Genomic DNA, 16,218 nt, shown 5'->3' with positions numbered 1-16,218 from the left:
GGAACAACAGCAGATGCATCTTCAACTGGAGGAAAAAAACCATAAAATAGCAATTCACATTAAAAGTGGATCTGGCTTTTTATCAGCTGAACCTAACATGCTTTAATTAAAATTACACTGTAGTATTCTTCTAGGAAATGGCAACTTCCTTTACATTTTTTTCTGTTAAAATCTGTGCACTTCTTTAGTCTGGATTCAGCAAAGTGCTAAATATGTTTTTTACAATAATATCACACATATAATGCTTTACCTTGCAATCATCTAATGTGTTCTGTGCAGAGATCAGACTTGATGGGGTTTGTAAAGATCTCAGTCGATCACTCTGAGCTTCCAGCCAGTTGCGTAGAGTCTGTGCTTTGTTCTCATTTTCAGTAATATCCTCCAAAATGTGCTGCAGGTCTTGTATCTGAAAGTTACAGAACTATTTTAACTTACTTAAACCTAGAGGTGGGCAGAAACAGGACTCCCCTTTCCATGACAAAATTTGAGATTACCGTATTTACACTGAAAATACTATTTAGAGAAAATATTTTGAAAGGAAAAGCTAAAAAGTTTTACTGGCTCTTTAGGATCTGACCTTTTCCCTGGGAAGGAAACAAGACAGTGTGGGTTCTGGAGCTGGCAACCTGTGGACCTGACAAGTTGGGGGACCCTGGGCTCCATGGACACATTCATATGGAGTCTGAAAACCTCATTCTCCCTAAAACCCACCAACAAAGTTACTAATAAGCAAGGGACCTCAAGTCTCCTATCTTCAATTTTGGCCCTGAGGATCCATTAAATCTTAGAATGCAGTTTCTTGAAAATGGTTAGAGAAGATAGTGTTTTCCCCCCACAAAACTGAAATTTCATCACGGAAATTTTCAGTTGTGCAGGAACTGAATTTTCCACTTGAAAATGTTTCTGAAAGACTTTCTGAGTCAGAAAAATTTGGGAATTTTCTGTTTCATCAGCTGTCTTTGTATCTGGATTCAGGGAGGGCAGCTTCTCCCAAAGCCCTGTAAGTTCGGGAGAGAAACAGAGATGAAAGAGGAATGTGCTGATGGAGGGATTTGTTCCAGCAGCGTCATGTTTGCATTTTGGGATGCTAACCTTCCCCTGGTCTTTTCCATATCACATGAGTCACACTAGCTTTTCTGGGCACTGGGGCACACAAGCACCAGCATCTAATTCTGGATGCATGGATTATTTCTAGCCTCACTAGAGTAAAGTAATACTGAGGCACTGCCTGAAACAGATTTTCTACAGAGAAATGCAGAAGATGTGCTGGTATAGTTAGTCTACATGTAGAATTTGCCTATCAGCTGCTGATCTTCAAAGCACTCCATTGGGAAAGCATATTTCATTTACTGCAGAAGGAGGACACAGACACAGAGTAACATGTTTCCAGTGACCCAGGAGAGCTGGAGCAGGGCTGGGAACAGATCCCTGCTGTGCCTTTTCCAGCAGGGTCATATGTCCCCATCTGAATATGGCTGTCAACACTACTTACTTAATAATTACTTTTTTGGCAAATCCAACTGCTACAACAGGAAAACAGGTGGTAGCTTAATATATCCTTATTTCTCATTCCCATCATATGGCATGTGGAGGGGTTGTTTGCTTTTTTGGTGCCGTGTTTGCTGAGCAGGGCCTGACTGTTTGTACCCCGCAGTGTAGCACCTCTCCTTTCCACAAACCATCCAGTGTTTTCTCCCATTAAATTTTAAATGCCCCAGCCTTCACAGCATCCCAAAGCTTCAACAGATTTCACTAACAGGTTCCCCTGCAGACACTACCCCGAATTCTTCCTTTTTGATAGTTTTCTCAATATAGGTCTTCTTTGTTGACATGTCACTGACTGTATTTTCTTCACATGAGGAATCTTATTTTTTCCACCTAATACAGTCAACTAGGGCAAATCCCAGGCTGTCTTGAAAAGCAGATTTTGTCTATTTTCCCTCCCTGCAAGTTACAGGAGAGTTTACCCTCCCAGACCGTGCTGAGGTTTGGGTGCCTGCCCACCACCTGACAGCTGATGTGCTGCAAGACCACTCCATAGGCTGCCCGTGAGACAGCAGGATGGACAGACAGCAGAGAGCACCGGGAGTCTCACTGTGTTCAACAGTGTTTTCACACTCAGGGAGAAAGGCTGCTTGCAAAATACAGAGCACTGGCACAGCTAAGATCAGAGTTGTGAGAGAAAGCAATGAGAACTCAGTCAAACCTTTCTGTTCAGAGACGCCTGCAGCCTGTGCCACCGCAGGTTCATCTCTCCAAGACACTCGGCAAATTCTGTCCTTTCATACCGCTTGCTTTCCACATCACAAGTGCTCATCTGCAAGAGTGACTGGTTAACAAAATCTACCATCCACTGTTTAAAGTTCATTTCCATCATATATTCCTGGAGGGAAAAAAAAAAAAAAAAGAACAAAACCATAAAACAATTAGTTTGGCAGTTTTAATCTGATCAGTTCCAATGATGCTTCAAGGCACAGTTATGGGACATTCATGGCTTATTCTGAATCATGGCCTAAAATATTTTTCTGAAAGAGACCTGGCTGTAGGAATAATTCTCAATTTTTACCATTCTATATTTGTGTAGCTATTTCCATCCACTGAAACTTTTGCAGAAAATCACTATCATTACGTGGGTAGCTCAAGGTAAGAACAGGCTAGTGCCGGAGCAGGGAATAAAACCTAGGGGTACCAGACCCAGTACTTTATCCATTGGACAATACCATCACACCGCCATGGGCCCAGATTAGGCTAAGACCGAGGCCTTCCCACACTCCTGCGACTCACAGACAACTGCAGACAAGAGCTTGTGCTCCTTTATCAAAGTATCTGGTATCAGAACAGAATATCGGAACAGAATATCAGAATATCTGGGAGGAAAAAGTGTCCTGAAGCACCAGTGTCCTTGCCCACAGAGACGAGTGAGAAACTACGCGCAAAGTGAGAACAACATAAGGGAATGCCTTTTTATTTCAGAAGGCCTTAGGAGAAGAGGGAAGGAAACGGCTCCTCATTGTATACAGTAGCACCCAGAAAAAAGCAACCAGGGAATACCACAGCAGAGGTACTGAAGCCGTAGCTGCTTCCCTGTAGCAATTCGTGACCCTCATCTCAGCTTTCTTCTCAGCATACACATGCCCACGTTGCTGACAAGTGCAGAAGGCACACCTACAAACTGATCTCTAAAAATCCAAAGGGTTAAAAACAGCACCTCACCTACATGTTCCAACTTCCAAATCCAACTGATATACACCAAAATGTTATACATCTGCTATACTAAGGCACTTTGAAAGAAATGCTTACGTTGGCACTTGCCTTACATGCAGTGCCAAAGTGTCTGAGAACTGCAGCTGCAGACTGAGAACTGTCTTCCTGTCTGAGCCCAGAGCACCACTCGGTAGCTCTGCAAGGCCAGAGCAAAATATGGGTTTGTAGGCATTCGTGCCCTGAGACTGGGCTCCCTAGCATCTATGGAGGTACAAGCATGGCTTGAATCCTTCCTGTGGCTGGGGCAATCAGCATCTGCCATTGGTGCTTTAGCATCTGAACAGAGACAAGAGTCTGCTGCAGACTCTCTCTCTGCAGGGATGTTCATCTTGTCCCTCTTTCCTAGCAGGTTATCTCTTTTTATGAAACATAATATTCAAAAACGCCGTTCTCTAGCTAAATGAATCCTGGCTATGAAGCTCCAAAATTACGAAGTATACTTTGTTGAAAAGGCAGACTAAAACACAGCACAAACACAGAGTCCATCTTCCTAAGGAAGCAAAGCTTTCCTGCTCAACACACTTTATAATCTAAATGTAAGAGAGAGAACAAGCGAGACAGATGGGACAGCATGAGGAAAAGGAGATTATAGCACAGCAGGCAGTAGCTGTATTGCAGGGCTGGCAGCATTTTGTGCGTCATGGAAGTAAAAGGTTTTTATAAAGGAAGATGTTAAGGCACCTTTGAGACTGAGGAACCCTCCTGAGAGCAACGTGAAGGATATGACAGTGCCTGTAGGCTGTTTCCATCCTTGTTACAGCCAAACACCTTGCAGAAGGCCTGGACTTACAGCTTCCCATTTACCTTGTACTTCTGAAGGAGGCTTCTGACTTGGGCAGCACTACATTGTGAATTTATTGGCTCCTCATGTCCCTGCTGTTGTTCCACATGGTCCAGCCAGGTCATTAGTTCAGCAATAGCTTCCCGCGATGAAAGTTTTTCCATCTGAAGCTGGGGGTAAAGCATATAATGAATCCTCTACACTCTGCTTGTTAGAAATATCAAGGAAGATGGTATCTGTATTTTTAGAAAGGCTCAGGCACTATAATTGCAATTATCAGGGTATGAACTTGAAAGTGAGCCCTGTGCTCCAGAGGGGCATACGACTTAAATTAAGAAAAGTTCAAGAATTCAGAAATTTGAAATAAACTTCTTTCTAATTGTAACAGACTTTCATATAAAACTGTAAAGATGATAGATATGTGCAAAATAGCCCAGGAAGAACACTGCAATAATTAAACTGCAGTACAACACTGGGGATATTCTGAAAGCAAGACAGACAGCTAATTAGGGAAGAGGTGCTTTGCGGGCCTTATGCAGCAGCCGTCTGAATCCCAGCAGCAACATTTTAAAGTGATTATTTAGCTTGAACTGAGAGATGGCAGCAGAGTTTCTCCTCACCTGGTGAAGCTTTTCTTGGATGGCTGGGAGCTGTATAATCAATTCTCCCCATTTTTGCTCAAACTTTGCCAAAGATGACCTAAGTGCTGCAGTATCAGCTTGCTTCACGTGAAAGAGCTGGTTGGCAGTGCTCACCACAGATGACTTCAGCGAAGATTTTTCATCAACTTCCTTAGCGAATGTCTGAGGTGTACAGGAGAAATTTAAGAGAGGGTAAATATTTATGTATCTATTTAAATAAAGAAGACAAACCAGGTTTTCAGTCACAAGATGAACTGCCTCAACAAAAAGATTTTAGCAAGTTTGTAAAGTTCAGAAAACCTAAACTCAACATGTTCTGGCAGCAGGCAAGGCCTTTTTCTGCCCAGCTTGATACAATGCTGAATGCCACCTTTTGCTCCACAGGGATTGGGAATATCCTGATCCCCACTTCACACAGAGGTCCACGGAGCAACCCCAGTCCTTGAGTCTCTGGCCAGCTCACACCTACCAGTCCAACCTTAATGATGCTTTGCTTTCTCACTATGCAAGACTCCCTCTGTCAGGCCTCACACTGGGGTGGAACCTCCTGGCTAGTCATGCAAGGGGAGCACAGCACTGGGAGGCAGGGAAAGACATGAAATGCAATTCAGCATGTTTCTCTTCCCTGACTTCGGGTCATCATCTTCACAGCCCCACTGTCTTCACCCCTGCTCCCTGAGCCCACACTCCAGATTCAGTTGGTAAATAGCCCATCAGCTTGGCTGAACTGCTGTATCTGGTATTTGGCATCAGGAACAAGACGGAAACCATGCTATTACACTGTAGGTGCATAGGAGATCCTGGCTGGGCTGTGATGTGTTGCAGTTGGGAGCTCATTACAAGAGGATTCCATTCTGATTTATGCATTCTGGCTGGCCTCACAATCTGAAGGAAGGTCTTTGGTGGCCTCCCATCCTCATGGTTCCCCACACAGATAATGGGTTGGCTCTGGGGCACAAAGCCATTCAGTGCTATATTCTGTGGGAAGCTTCTGGGTTGTGGTAAATAAATACAAAAACCACTCAAAAGGGTCATTTTCACTGGAAGTCATGATGTCTTATCTCAATCTGGCAGGAGAACTGACTTACAAACAAGCTGTTGATGTTATCCCTGATGGTGGGAAGATCTTGTGACACGTTGAGAGACTGCTCCTTCCAAAATTTCATTCTCTGCTGAGCAGAATCCAGCCATTTCATTAATTCCTCCGAGTCTCTGTTGTAGCTACAAGGAGAAAACAAAACACACAAACATACATCTCTTAGCTGAGTCTAGGATACATTTCTTACCCTCCAAGTTGTCTTCCTCTCTGTGAGGAGGCATGTGCTATTCTGGCACCCATCCTGCTACATAACCCTGCAGAAGCATGGCTACAGCATGGATCGATGTGCAGCACAGCAGTTCTGCTGGAGGTACACACGAGACTGTTCCTATCAGCTCTTTTCAGCTGGTCTGCTCTCCCTGAAAAAATCCTCTTTCTGTATCCACCCAGCAGTTGCCAGGACAAGCTTACATGGGTGAAAAGAGCTTTGCTGAAGGCCAAAGCCACCAGAGGAGATTGTGCACACTGCAAGATATGGTGCGGAATACACAGCAGGGGTAAATACCAACAAACACTGGCATGCTCTGTCCACACTATGGGTCCAGCCAGCCTGAGCTCAGAGCACACAGACCAGGTCCAGGGAGAGCTGAGCTTGGTACATCAGCTGGTGGACTGGGCTGTAGAGCCCCAAACTGCCTCCACCTGACTGCCAGGACTGCATTGACAGTTGGCTTGGGCCATGTGAAAGCATTGAGCATGCCTGGGTCCTTCCTCTTTGTAGAGCTTCAAAACACAAGCTGGGGCAGCATTTCAGCCAGGTCTTGAATGTTTCTAAGTTGGATAGTGTACGTGCACAGACAGGCGCATTATGCCTTTGCATGGGAATCAAGGCTAGCTTGCATTCGTAGCAGGACAAAATGCTTAGGACAGCATCATTAGAGCTTCTGTTAACACTTCCAACGTACAAACTTCAGCATGATGCAGCTAACTCTCACCTAGATGCACTGACTTTGCAATGGAAGCAATCAAAATATTTTTCCTACAAAAGTAAGCAGGAAGTGAAACACTTGTCTATACAGTGAGAGAAGATCAGCTGTGTAATAAAGGGCCACTTTTCTTTTCACTTCTTTTTTTTTTTTCTTTTTCTCATTTTTAAGTTAAAGGTGCTATGTTATATATTAATTCGCTGTCATATTTCAGAAAATACATCTACAGAAGGTCAGAAACTAATTTCTAGCTGATATCTCTAATTGCTTTCTGAGTTATACCCACCTGACCAAGAGTTTGAGTAACGTCTGAAGTCGGTGCAGTTCATGGCCAACTTTTTTGGTTAAAGACAACCACTGCTCTTCCAGCTTCCCAATCTGACTTCTTATTTCTGGACAGCTCACAGCAGTCAGCAATTTCTTGCCTTCTTTCACCATCTGGTACAGCCTGGCATGCTTTTCATCAACACTGCTTTTGATTTGCTATCAGAATATGGGAAGTTTGCAAAACAATTAATATTTTAAAAACTGAAAACACAGCTAGTAAAACACATATCATTTGTTCTAACTTCTTAATCTCACATTTCCTCTGTCATGTATTTTATTTTCCAAATGGAAGGAATCTGTACTTCATTACATGCAAAAGGGACACAGGTTGGGTTTTTTTTGTTTCCTCTGGATAGATCAAGACAGATCTCAATATAATTTCATACATTATCAGAATAACTGTGTTATGATTTGATGGGCTTTTTTGACACATGTAAACCTCAAGCAATGGACAAACACTCTCTATCAGATCTAGCTGTATTGTCCAAACATTTGACTGTCCCCAGCAGAAAGGTACTGCCTTCCCGTTCTTAGGGGCCTTCTGGCGCTATCCTATTTAAAAAAATGTTACCAGTGTTTTGAAGGAAGCTGTTGGGATAATTATTGAATAATGGTGGCAGGGAGGAATGAAGACTGAACAGTGAAGACATGAAGTAAAAGACATCATAGGAATGGTCTGGTTTGCTTAGACAGCTGAATAAAAACAAAGCATCATTTTACCATTGCTACAATTCACTGGAAGATCAAAATGAGAAAAGGAAAAAAAAGACAAAAAAATAAAACAGAAAGTAGATAAGTCCTAGGAAGAAGACAGAAAATAGCAATTGTGTGATGTGCAAGTATCTCACTTCTCTCCAGGCATAAGGGCTTGTATAATATTATTAATAGGGATATTTCTCTCACAGGAGTTAAACCCCAGAGAATTTTATTATGCTCTGTCCTTGAAACTGTGAAGCTCCAGTGCTGGGACTCCCCCAAAAGCACCTTCTAAAGCCTTACCACTTTTTTTCTTATGTCTTTCAAGACAAATAAAGACTTAAGAGTGAAAAGCTAGTTAAGAACTCAAAAAAACAGAAGCGAACCAGGCAGCTTTGCAATCAACGGCTATGCAAATATTGCATGTCTCCTGTCTCAGTGTCACAGGCATCAAAAACACCAGAGGGCCACTGTCATTCTAAATATCTACTGTTGATTTATTTCAAAAGCTTTACTGTAGCTCAGAATTTTCTGGGAACATCCAATGATCTCTTTCATACAGTCAACTAGATTAAAACACAGTAGTCCTTTTTGCCTTAATAGTCTATGAATCTAAATATCAAACTGGACTCAATATAGACCCAAAGACTCACTAATTCCAAAATTTCTAATAGAGTGAGTCCTCTGAAGACTGAGAAAGGACAAACCTGTGAGGAACGCAGAGCACTCTCTGAAGATACATCACGAAGTTTACTGAACACTATTTCTTCTTAATTTTATAAAACAACCAGAAAGACTGCTTTCATATCCTTATATTCAAATGTGTTCAAAATATAGATAAAATGTTCCAACTGGACTTGAGGTTCTAAATAAAGGTGTAGCTCTGCCATCAGAGATGCAGCTGGGAACAAACCAGGAGTCTCTTTGCCATTCTATACAAAAGGAATTTTATTCAATTTGTTATGATGGAAATCAGGACATCTTATTTTGAATTCTCAGGGTTTTAAAAGGAGCTGGTAAACCTGCAGACCTTCTATTGCAACTAGGGGTTCAGATATTTGAAGGCACTGGGTTGATTCTCCTCTTCCATAAGTTTTAAATCATGGCATGAAAATCATTCCTGAATTACAGAGAAGTGGCTCTGTGTTCACTCCAAGGCTCCCTACTGTTCTTGGGATCCATGTAGCCTGCACACTATCTTCTCCCAAATATTTGCATTTGAAGACCAAGTGCTAAAGTAGCTATTGTCATTACTCCCACTTAAGAACTTACAGCCCCTGGCTGAAATTAGCAGCCCGATCTCCTGCTACTTATAAAAGTAAGCTTTCAGCTTGCATCCACACAAGGGCACAAAGCTCTACAGATCCACAAAGAAAACCAATCAGAGACAGACACATGAATACCTGCAGAAGTGCAATCCTTTCCATTAATCTTTCTTCTGTTTCTTCAACCAAATTCACAGAAGGCAATGTAGAGGCAAGTGCCTCTAACTCCTTACTGAAAACTAGGCATTCATCATCAAATTCCATCCATTCCTAAAAAATACATTGCATCATTAACATAACACACATCTACCTGCATTTTTGCTACACCAAACTGAGGCCTTAACGCTTATTGTAGCATCAGCAACTCTTACTTTAATGAAACAGAACATGAAAATAGGTGAACAATATGGAAATATTAAAGTGAGACATGATTTCACCACAGATTAATTAATTAGTTAATTCTCTAGTATCTTCAAGGTTTCTTATTTTAAAGTGGTATACTTAATTTTTTATTCTCTAGGCGTGTTTTAAGATCAATTTTCAGGTTTTATTTTAAAGTGGTGCTGGTATTTTTGTGCTTTAAATGGCTCTCCTGTCAGTCCAGGCACTCAAAAATTACTGCAAAAAGTCACAAGGTCCTACCCATGTCAGAGTAATGGGCTGAAATTTCCAATATCAGAGGTTTTCAAGGAAAAAAGTCAATTTACTGACACACACAGAACAATAGACTGTTGCTGTCCAATGGAGACAGGAAAGGACAACTACTAGCCAAAGAATCACTGGTGCGGAAAAGGTTCCCCTAGATGGTTCCTCCAGCTTTCACTCTGGGTTTCTTTTGACTCATTACCTTTAACAGGCTCTCTAAGTGTATACCATACTGGCAGGCCTTCTGCTCCAGCAACTTGACTTCATTCACCAGCTCTTTCCAGAATTCCTCTCTCTTTTGTAGGACAGCGGGAGTCACTCTCTTGGAAAATGCTTGCATGAAAGCCATGTGGGTCATGAGGTTGTGGAAAAAGTCCTGAAAAAAACAAGTTACAGCTTAGTCTTTAAGAGAGATCACACACCCACAGCAGGAGTATGAAGAAGACAGAGATGACTCACTGAGAAGAGTAGCCAGTTTCAGGGTCTCTAATAGGTGGACTCAGGGGCCTTCTACCCAAATTCCGCATCACCCCAAGATGGGCAGTTACTGATCATTTTACCGTTAGTCAAGAACCAGTGATAGGATAGAATAGAACAGAATAGCATATTTTCAGCTGGAAGGGTCCTACAACGACCATCTAGTCCAACTGCCTGAACACTTCAGGGCTGACCAAAAGTTAAAGCACGTATTGTCCAAATGCCTCTTAAACACTGACAGGCTTGGGGCATCAACCACCTCTCTAGGAAGCCTGTTCCAGTGTTTGACCACCGTCTCGGTAAAGAAAGGCTTCCTAATGTCCACTCTAAACCTCCCCTGGTGCAGATGAGTTGCATATGCTATTTTCATTTATATATTTAAAAAAAAAAAAAAAATCTACGTTTTTACCTTCAGTTCATATGAAATATAAAGATGTTGTAGGAAGATGATGGAAGGAAGAGTTTAACTATAAATAAATTCATAGTTTAGCGTGAATTAGTTATCACCAGACAGCCATTATCCAGTTTGTTTTACCTGGATGGGAGGTGACTCCAAGCACCAAGGGTACTAGCAGTTCTAAGGCCTAAGTAGTAGGTAGGGCACAATAATCCTTTGGGGTAACTGGGTAACAGTTTGATTTAGTTACAGCTCAGACGAGCTCTTGGGAAATGTCTGAATCTCAACAGAACACTTTCCCCCACAAAACAGCTTCGAGGTTTTAAGACCACACTCTTCAATCAAGATCTTCTTCACTAAGAACTAATAACTAGTACAAGAATTTCACTTAAGGACCACACCCCAGGCATAGGCTGTGTGAGCATCCTGATAAGTCTTGATAACCAGGGCAGGGAAAATGGCAGTTTTCTTTTGCTTTTGTAAATCAATGTATATATATGTGGACTAGAAATAGATTATTTGTTTTCCTTTGTAAATAAATTCCTAACATTTTGCTTTGCTAAGGGCAATTTGTGAGTGACAAACACAATTCCTATGACTCTGGAGTAGCAGTCTGCAGTGCTTAGCATCCTGAAGCAATGCTTAAAGAAGTTTGAGCTATGTGGAGCAGTTAAATCAAGGCATTGACACGACAGAGACATCTTCGAGTGACTAGCATTGGCCAGGGCTTCTTGCCAAGTGGCAGGACAGTGAGGATGCAGGTGCATTCTCAGCCATCTCCCATCAAGCAGCTGGGTACAGGGGACACCGGGCTGCCAAGGGGAGGATCTAAACTATCCTCCCTATGGCAAAGTAGCTGTTATGGGTAAGTTTCCTCCATCAGGTCATAACAGCACAGAATGCCTTTCAGAATTTTCAGAATGCTCAACTCCCAGTTGCTAGACAGCAACTTCAGGAACCTCACTACTGATTTATTACCAGTAATTAGAAGGACATGCGTTTTGCTCACATATCAATATGTTCTGAGGTAAGCCAAAGTAGTATTAAACTGACAAAACTGAAATCTTGATCTTAATTTATCACCAAAACTGCAGTTGTAATAACAACCTCTCTCTCACATTTTAGTGCGTCCTACTTTGGTCTACTGAAAAACTTTGCTTTGTTTTCTGCACATACTCCAGTTCCTCCCCTATGCTATGAGTTAGTTATTTTTCTCTATAACACTGGAGAGAAACCAGTCACAGAAAACAGTGCTCCTGCTATGCCGATCTGAGCAGGGCTGTGATAAGCATCTTATACCTTGTGATTTTCCAGGTGAGACTGTAGAGCTGTTCTGCTTCTCGTTAGCTGCTTTGGATCTTGGGCAATCTTCTCTCGTCCAATAGCTACTAGCTCTGCAAATCCATGAAGTAAGTCCTCATACTGGCTCTCACTGATGGAAGGAGAGTTCAGTTCCACGTACTTTGCTTTCAGAATCCCCCACATGTCATCCAAAACATCCTACAATGTAAACACAGTTTAGTGATTCATGGAAGACAGAAATGAATCCTACAACCCCCCCCACACATTCCCAGAATGCAAAATAACCATCAGCCTTTTGATGCTAAAAATACCTTGCTTAGAAGAATCAAACCTTGCTGAGTAAGTGGAAACTGTACTGTACTCTTACCTCTAATTTATAAGCTTCCTGGATTAAGGTGATAGGTAACTGAAATCTTTCCCCATAGCCTCTCAATTTTGCTACTTGGTTTTCAAACTTTTCCAGCTCCAAAGCACAGGCATCAGTTTTCTGAATTAAGGACAAAATAAACTATTAGGAAGAGTTCTGTGCATAAGTCCAAAAAGAGACCCCAAGATCCAACGAGCTTATAAGCTAAATAGGCAAGACTGTTCATGACACAGCTTACTGCGTTCACATGGCAGAGCGAGGAAGGGAATTCAGGTCTTGTGTCTCAGCCCAACATTCAACATGCATTTCAGTTTATTAATTCAAGAGCAGCCATTCAAAGGAATCACAGACTCAGAAAATACCATTTTTTCTTATGAAGCAGAAAGACTCAGTCAGGGATGGATTGAGACAGGTTCTTTCTGGAGGAAGGGAAGCTATGTACTTCTGGCATTCCTTTTTCAAGAGTGGTTACTTGACAGAATATATCTCAGGCAGCAGTCCCTGCTAGGGGATTCAGCAGTTCTGAACATAGCTTTCAGCCTGGCAGGAAATTATGCCTATAAACAAGGTTATGAGCCTGTAACAAAAAAGTTTCAGGACACCCTCTTTGCTTCACCAACAAGTAGATAGATGGCCGATGACCATTCTGGGGAGGACATGCAGTCTGTTCATTTTTAATTCTCTGCTAATCCCTATGAAGGTCGAAGAAAATAGCTTAACTGGTCAAATGACATACGATAAAGCGCTCATAAATGCTGAACAAGTAGATATAAATACTGGAGTCCTGTTCCCACTAAGAAAAGCTAGTTTTGCATACAAAAGGCATAACGTGAAGTGCTGTACTCTGTGCAGCCCTTTTTCCTCCATGCCATAGTGTGGGGTGTATTTGCTCTGAGAGGTTGTGGAGAGACTGGTTCCTCCACTCCAGCTACCGAAAGGACTTGAGTTAGGTCTGACTGTGGACTGGGGTGTAGTAAAATAACAAAAAGTGGCAAAAACTGAACTCTCTCCTTCCCCCATTCTTAAAACCTAACTGAGACTCAAACTTTAGAAAATAGGAAATTTAACAGATTGCAGAAAACTGGAAATAATAGCTAATACTGTGAGCTTCTCCTCTCCTTTCCTTCGAATGAAACTACCTGAAGCTGTTCAGAAACATTATGTCCACGTATTGCATTCAAGCATTGCTGCAGAGTAGCTTTTTTCTCAGTTAACTGATCATAGAGCAGCCTGGTTTCATTCTGCAAAAGAAACAAACATCAGAAGTACATGACATATCAGGAATATAGTAATGACGAGACAAAATTGCACAGCAAACAAAAGGGTTACCTCTTACAGCAAAAGAACTTTTTTCTTCTTTAAAAAAACAAAATAAAGCACGTGCATTATGGGCTTAAAGCAGTAATTTAGAGAGGGAAATTCTGTAGTCTGTGTAGGGTAAGAAAGCAGATTACTCTGTCACAATGATCCTCTATGAGTGTAAAAATCTGTGAAACCTACAGAGAAACAAATTCTTCTCTTCCGAAAATGAGAAAATGAGCCCATTATTGGCAACTGATGGAGCTCCATGGATTCTGCATAAGTAAACACTGCAAGGCTAGTCGGGCTACTGTTTGGAGACAACATCCCAGTGTTCTTCAAAGGAACTGTTTTATTATTCAGCAGTAAAGAGCTAGGCTGACTTGCAGATGATGAGCACGCTGGAGTTTTGCTGGGCATTGGAAACTGTATTTCAAAGACCAGGCTCTTCTTTCCTTACTTCATCCTAAATACCTGATCTGAATATTTTCCAGCAACAGCTAGTAGATTTGGCCCATCATGAGAATCTACAGAAAAGTTTCTCACTATCTGCTTTTCCAAAAAAGAACAAAAAAATGCAAATTTGCAAAACTATGGCCTCTGCTACTGTGGCACAAAATCTAAAGGAACAGTAAATACAAAGGGTCAAATCAACCTCCAATATGGAGCTAAAAGTAGCCCAGTGCCAGACATGGCACCAAAAGGGAAGAAGGCTGCCTCCCCCGAGTCCACACAGAAGCAGAAAGAATATACGAAACCCTCCTTGGCCTAATCCCTACACACAGAAACTTGCTTTAGCCTGTAGCTCAGCGTGCATGGGATCCCAGGTTACTTCCATCCTTTCTGCATGCAAATTTTCTACTGTGATCAAGGCCTCTAAGGTAGGCAGCATTGCAAACAGCACTGTAAACAGCAAAATTAATTTGCTTCTTGAGAGGTCAAGACAAGTTTGTTTAGTACCAAAAAAAAAGAAAGCCCATTATAGATTGCTCATCTGTAACCCAAATGCATTAACACTGACAAGTCTAACAGATGCTGTGAAACAAGATGTGCATTTGGCAGTGGAGTACCTGATAATTGCTATTATGATCCAGCCCAGCTTTCATTGAGTTGCTCCTCGAAGCAGTAGCAGCTTGAGTTTGTTCGAGCCGTGCCTGCAAGTTGTTAAAGCACTCGCAGAACACATCTGTGCTCCCACCAGCGCAGCTAATAGACTTTAGAAGATCGTCCTTTTTATCACTCAGATCAGTGTGAAGTTTTTGCAGCTCGACAGAAAGAGTCTAAAGGGTTGAAAGAAAGATAACATGCGTGAAAATGGTCTCTGTCCAAGGACTCTTGCCTGTAAAAGGCAGCAGGACTCAAGTTGATAATTGTTGCTAAAAGCCATAGGCCCAAATCTGTGCAACACCAAAAAGTTTGGTCGTGTTATTCCTGAATAATACCAGCAAAACAGAAAGGAAATATCAGGCCATATATATTCTGTTGTAATAGAAATCCACTGGGGTTTCTCCTTCCCTGGATACTTTAGGACAGTTACCTCATAAAGAGCCTGCTGCACAGCTGCCTCTTCGGTGGAGAGGACTGAGGTGTTTAACATCTCCTCCATGTTATTCAAGCATCGGCTGATGGCCAGAAGCAGCTCAAACAATTTTCTGTCCAAATTGGAAGAGACTTCCTCTGCAACATTATCCTGGGTAAAGGCAAGTCAGAAGTTTTCAGCACGTTCACTCAAGGCATGGCTAAGATTTATTCACTCATGTAAGGTTAGAAGTTCAGTCAGCTAATAATAAAATGGAATTAATGAAATACTGAGGGACAGACTTGGATGAGTCAGTTATATGCATGTAATATTCAGAGCTGTCAAAGCCAAAGCTGAGACAATGACTCTTTATGTATTGGGAGTGGCTGTGGTCTTACAGGTCTCTAATCTCAGGAATGGCCACATCACAATTTGTCTTGTCAGCTCCAATACTGCAGATTTACTGAAATCATTCACAGGCTCCTTGCTTTATACAGTTTGAGGAGTTTTACCCACACTAGCAAATCTTTGGATTCAAGTAGCAGAAGTATCATAGCTGAAACTTGAGGTGTTTCCTCTCAAAATCCTAAGCCGATTTCTACATTATAGTCCATACCTGATGCAAAAGCTACACTACAGTGAACGCCACCTGCAATAATATGATTATTGGCTATGTTTCCCAGTGCCCAAACAGTGTCTTGTGTCTAGAATCCCTGGTATTTTTTGCAATGCTAGGACATGCCATTTTACCTGTGCATGCACCACATTTGCTTCTTGGCTTAGATCTCCCAGCTGGACAGTGTAAGTTTTCAGTTCTTCCACAGTTGGGGTTCCTGCACTACCGAATGTGCCTCGGGGCAGCATGTTCATCTTTGTTGTAATCTAACATTTGGAAAAAGAACATTGCAATTAGGTGAATAGCTCCAATGAAGACAGGGCTATGGGCAACTAGCTAACACTCCCCTCAAAAAGCATTAAAATGAAAGTTTCAAGGCATTAATATAAAGCATCTGGATAGCAGAGTTCCCCTTTTACTGGCAAAAATTAGTTGGGTAGGCTCTGTCCTGATGGGAGATTGACTGAAAAAGGAGCCTCTGATTCCCAGCTTTAAGGGCTACAAGTTGTAGTTTGTGTTAAGGCAGCCCTGCTGCCCACTGCAGTTTAAGTCTTGCCGGAAAGAGCCGACATTCATCCTTTTACATGAGTGATATTC

General features: G+C 41.9%; 1 protein-coding gene across 4 annotated transcripts in view; it reads right to left on the bottom strand.

The window, feature by feature from the left end:
• The window catches only part of SYNE2 (spectrin repeat containing nuclear envelope protein 2), a 199,851-nt gene that overhangs the window by 56,539 nt on the left and 127,094 nt on the right, over positions 1-16,218 (bottom strand). For all 4 annotated transcript variants that reach the window (XM_082317899.1, XM_082317896.1, XM_082317897.1 and 1 more), the window contains 14 exons: positions 15,756-15,887; positions 15,024-15,176; positions 14,557-14,766; positions 13,327-13,428; positions 12,188-12,307; positions 11,818-12,018; positions 9,847-10,020; positions 9,138-9,269; positions 6,998-7,194; positions 5,775-5,907; positions 4,666-4,848; positions 4,069-4,215; positions 2,207-2,383; positions 251-406 (listed from right to left, as the gene is read on the bottom strand). In XM_082317899.1, coding sequence (XP_082174025.1) covers positions 251-406; positions 2,207-2,383; positions 4,069-4,215; positions 4,666-4,848; positions 5,775-5,907; positions 6,998-7,194; positions 9,138-9,269; positions 9,847-10,020; positions 11,818-12,018; positions 12,188-12,307; positions 13,327-13,428; positions 14,557-14,766; positions 15,024-15,176; positions 15,756-15,887 — 2,217 coding nt within the window. The remainder of the gene's footprint in view (positions 1-250; positions 407-2,206; positions 2,384-4,068; positions 4,216-4,665; positions 4,849-5,774; positions 5,908-6,997; positions 7,195-9,137; positions 9,270-9,846; positions 10,021-11,817; positions 12,019-12,187; positions 12,308-13,326; positions 13,429-14,556; positions 14,767-15,023; positions 15,177-15,755; positions 15,888-16,218) is intronic.

The sequence above is a fragment of the Platalea leucorodia genome, assembly GCF_965183815.1.
Source record: "Platalea leucorodia genome assembly, chromosome: 7".
Taxonomy (NCBI): domain Eukaryota; kingdom Metazoa; phylum Chordata; class Aves; order Pelecaniformes; family Threskiornithidae; genus Platalea; species Platalea leucorodia.
The sequence above is the reverse complement of the archived record's forward strand: the minus strand, read 5'-3'. Positions and strand labels throughout refer to the sequence as shown.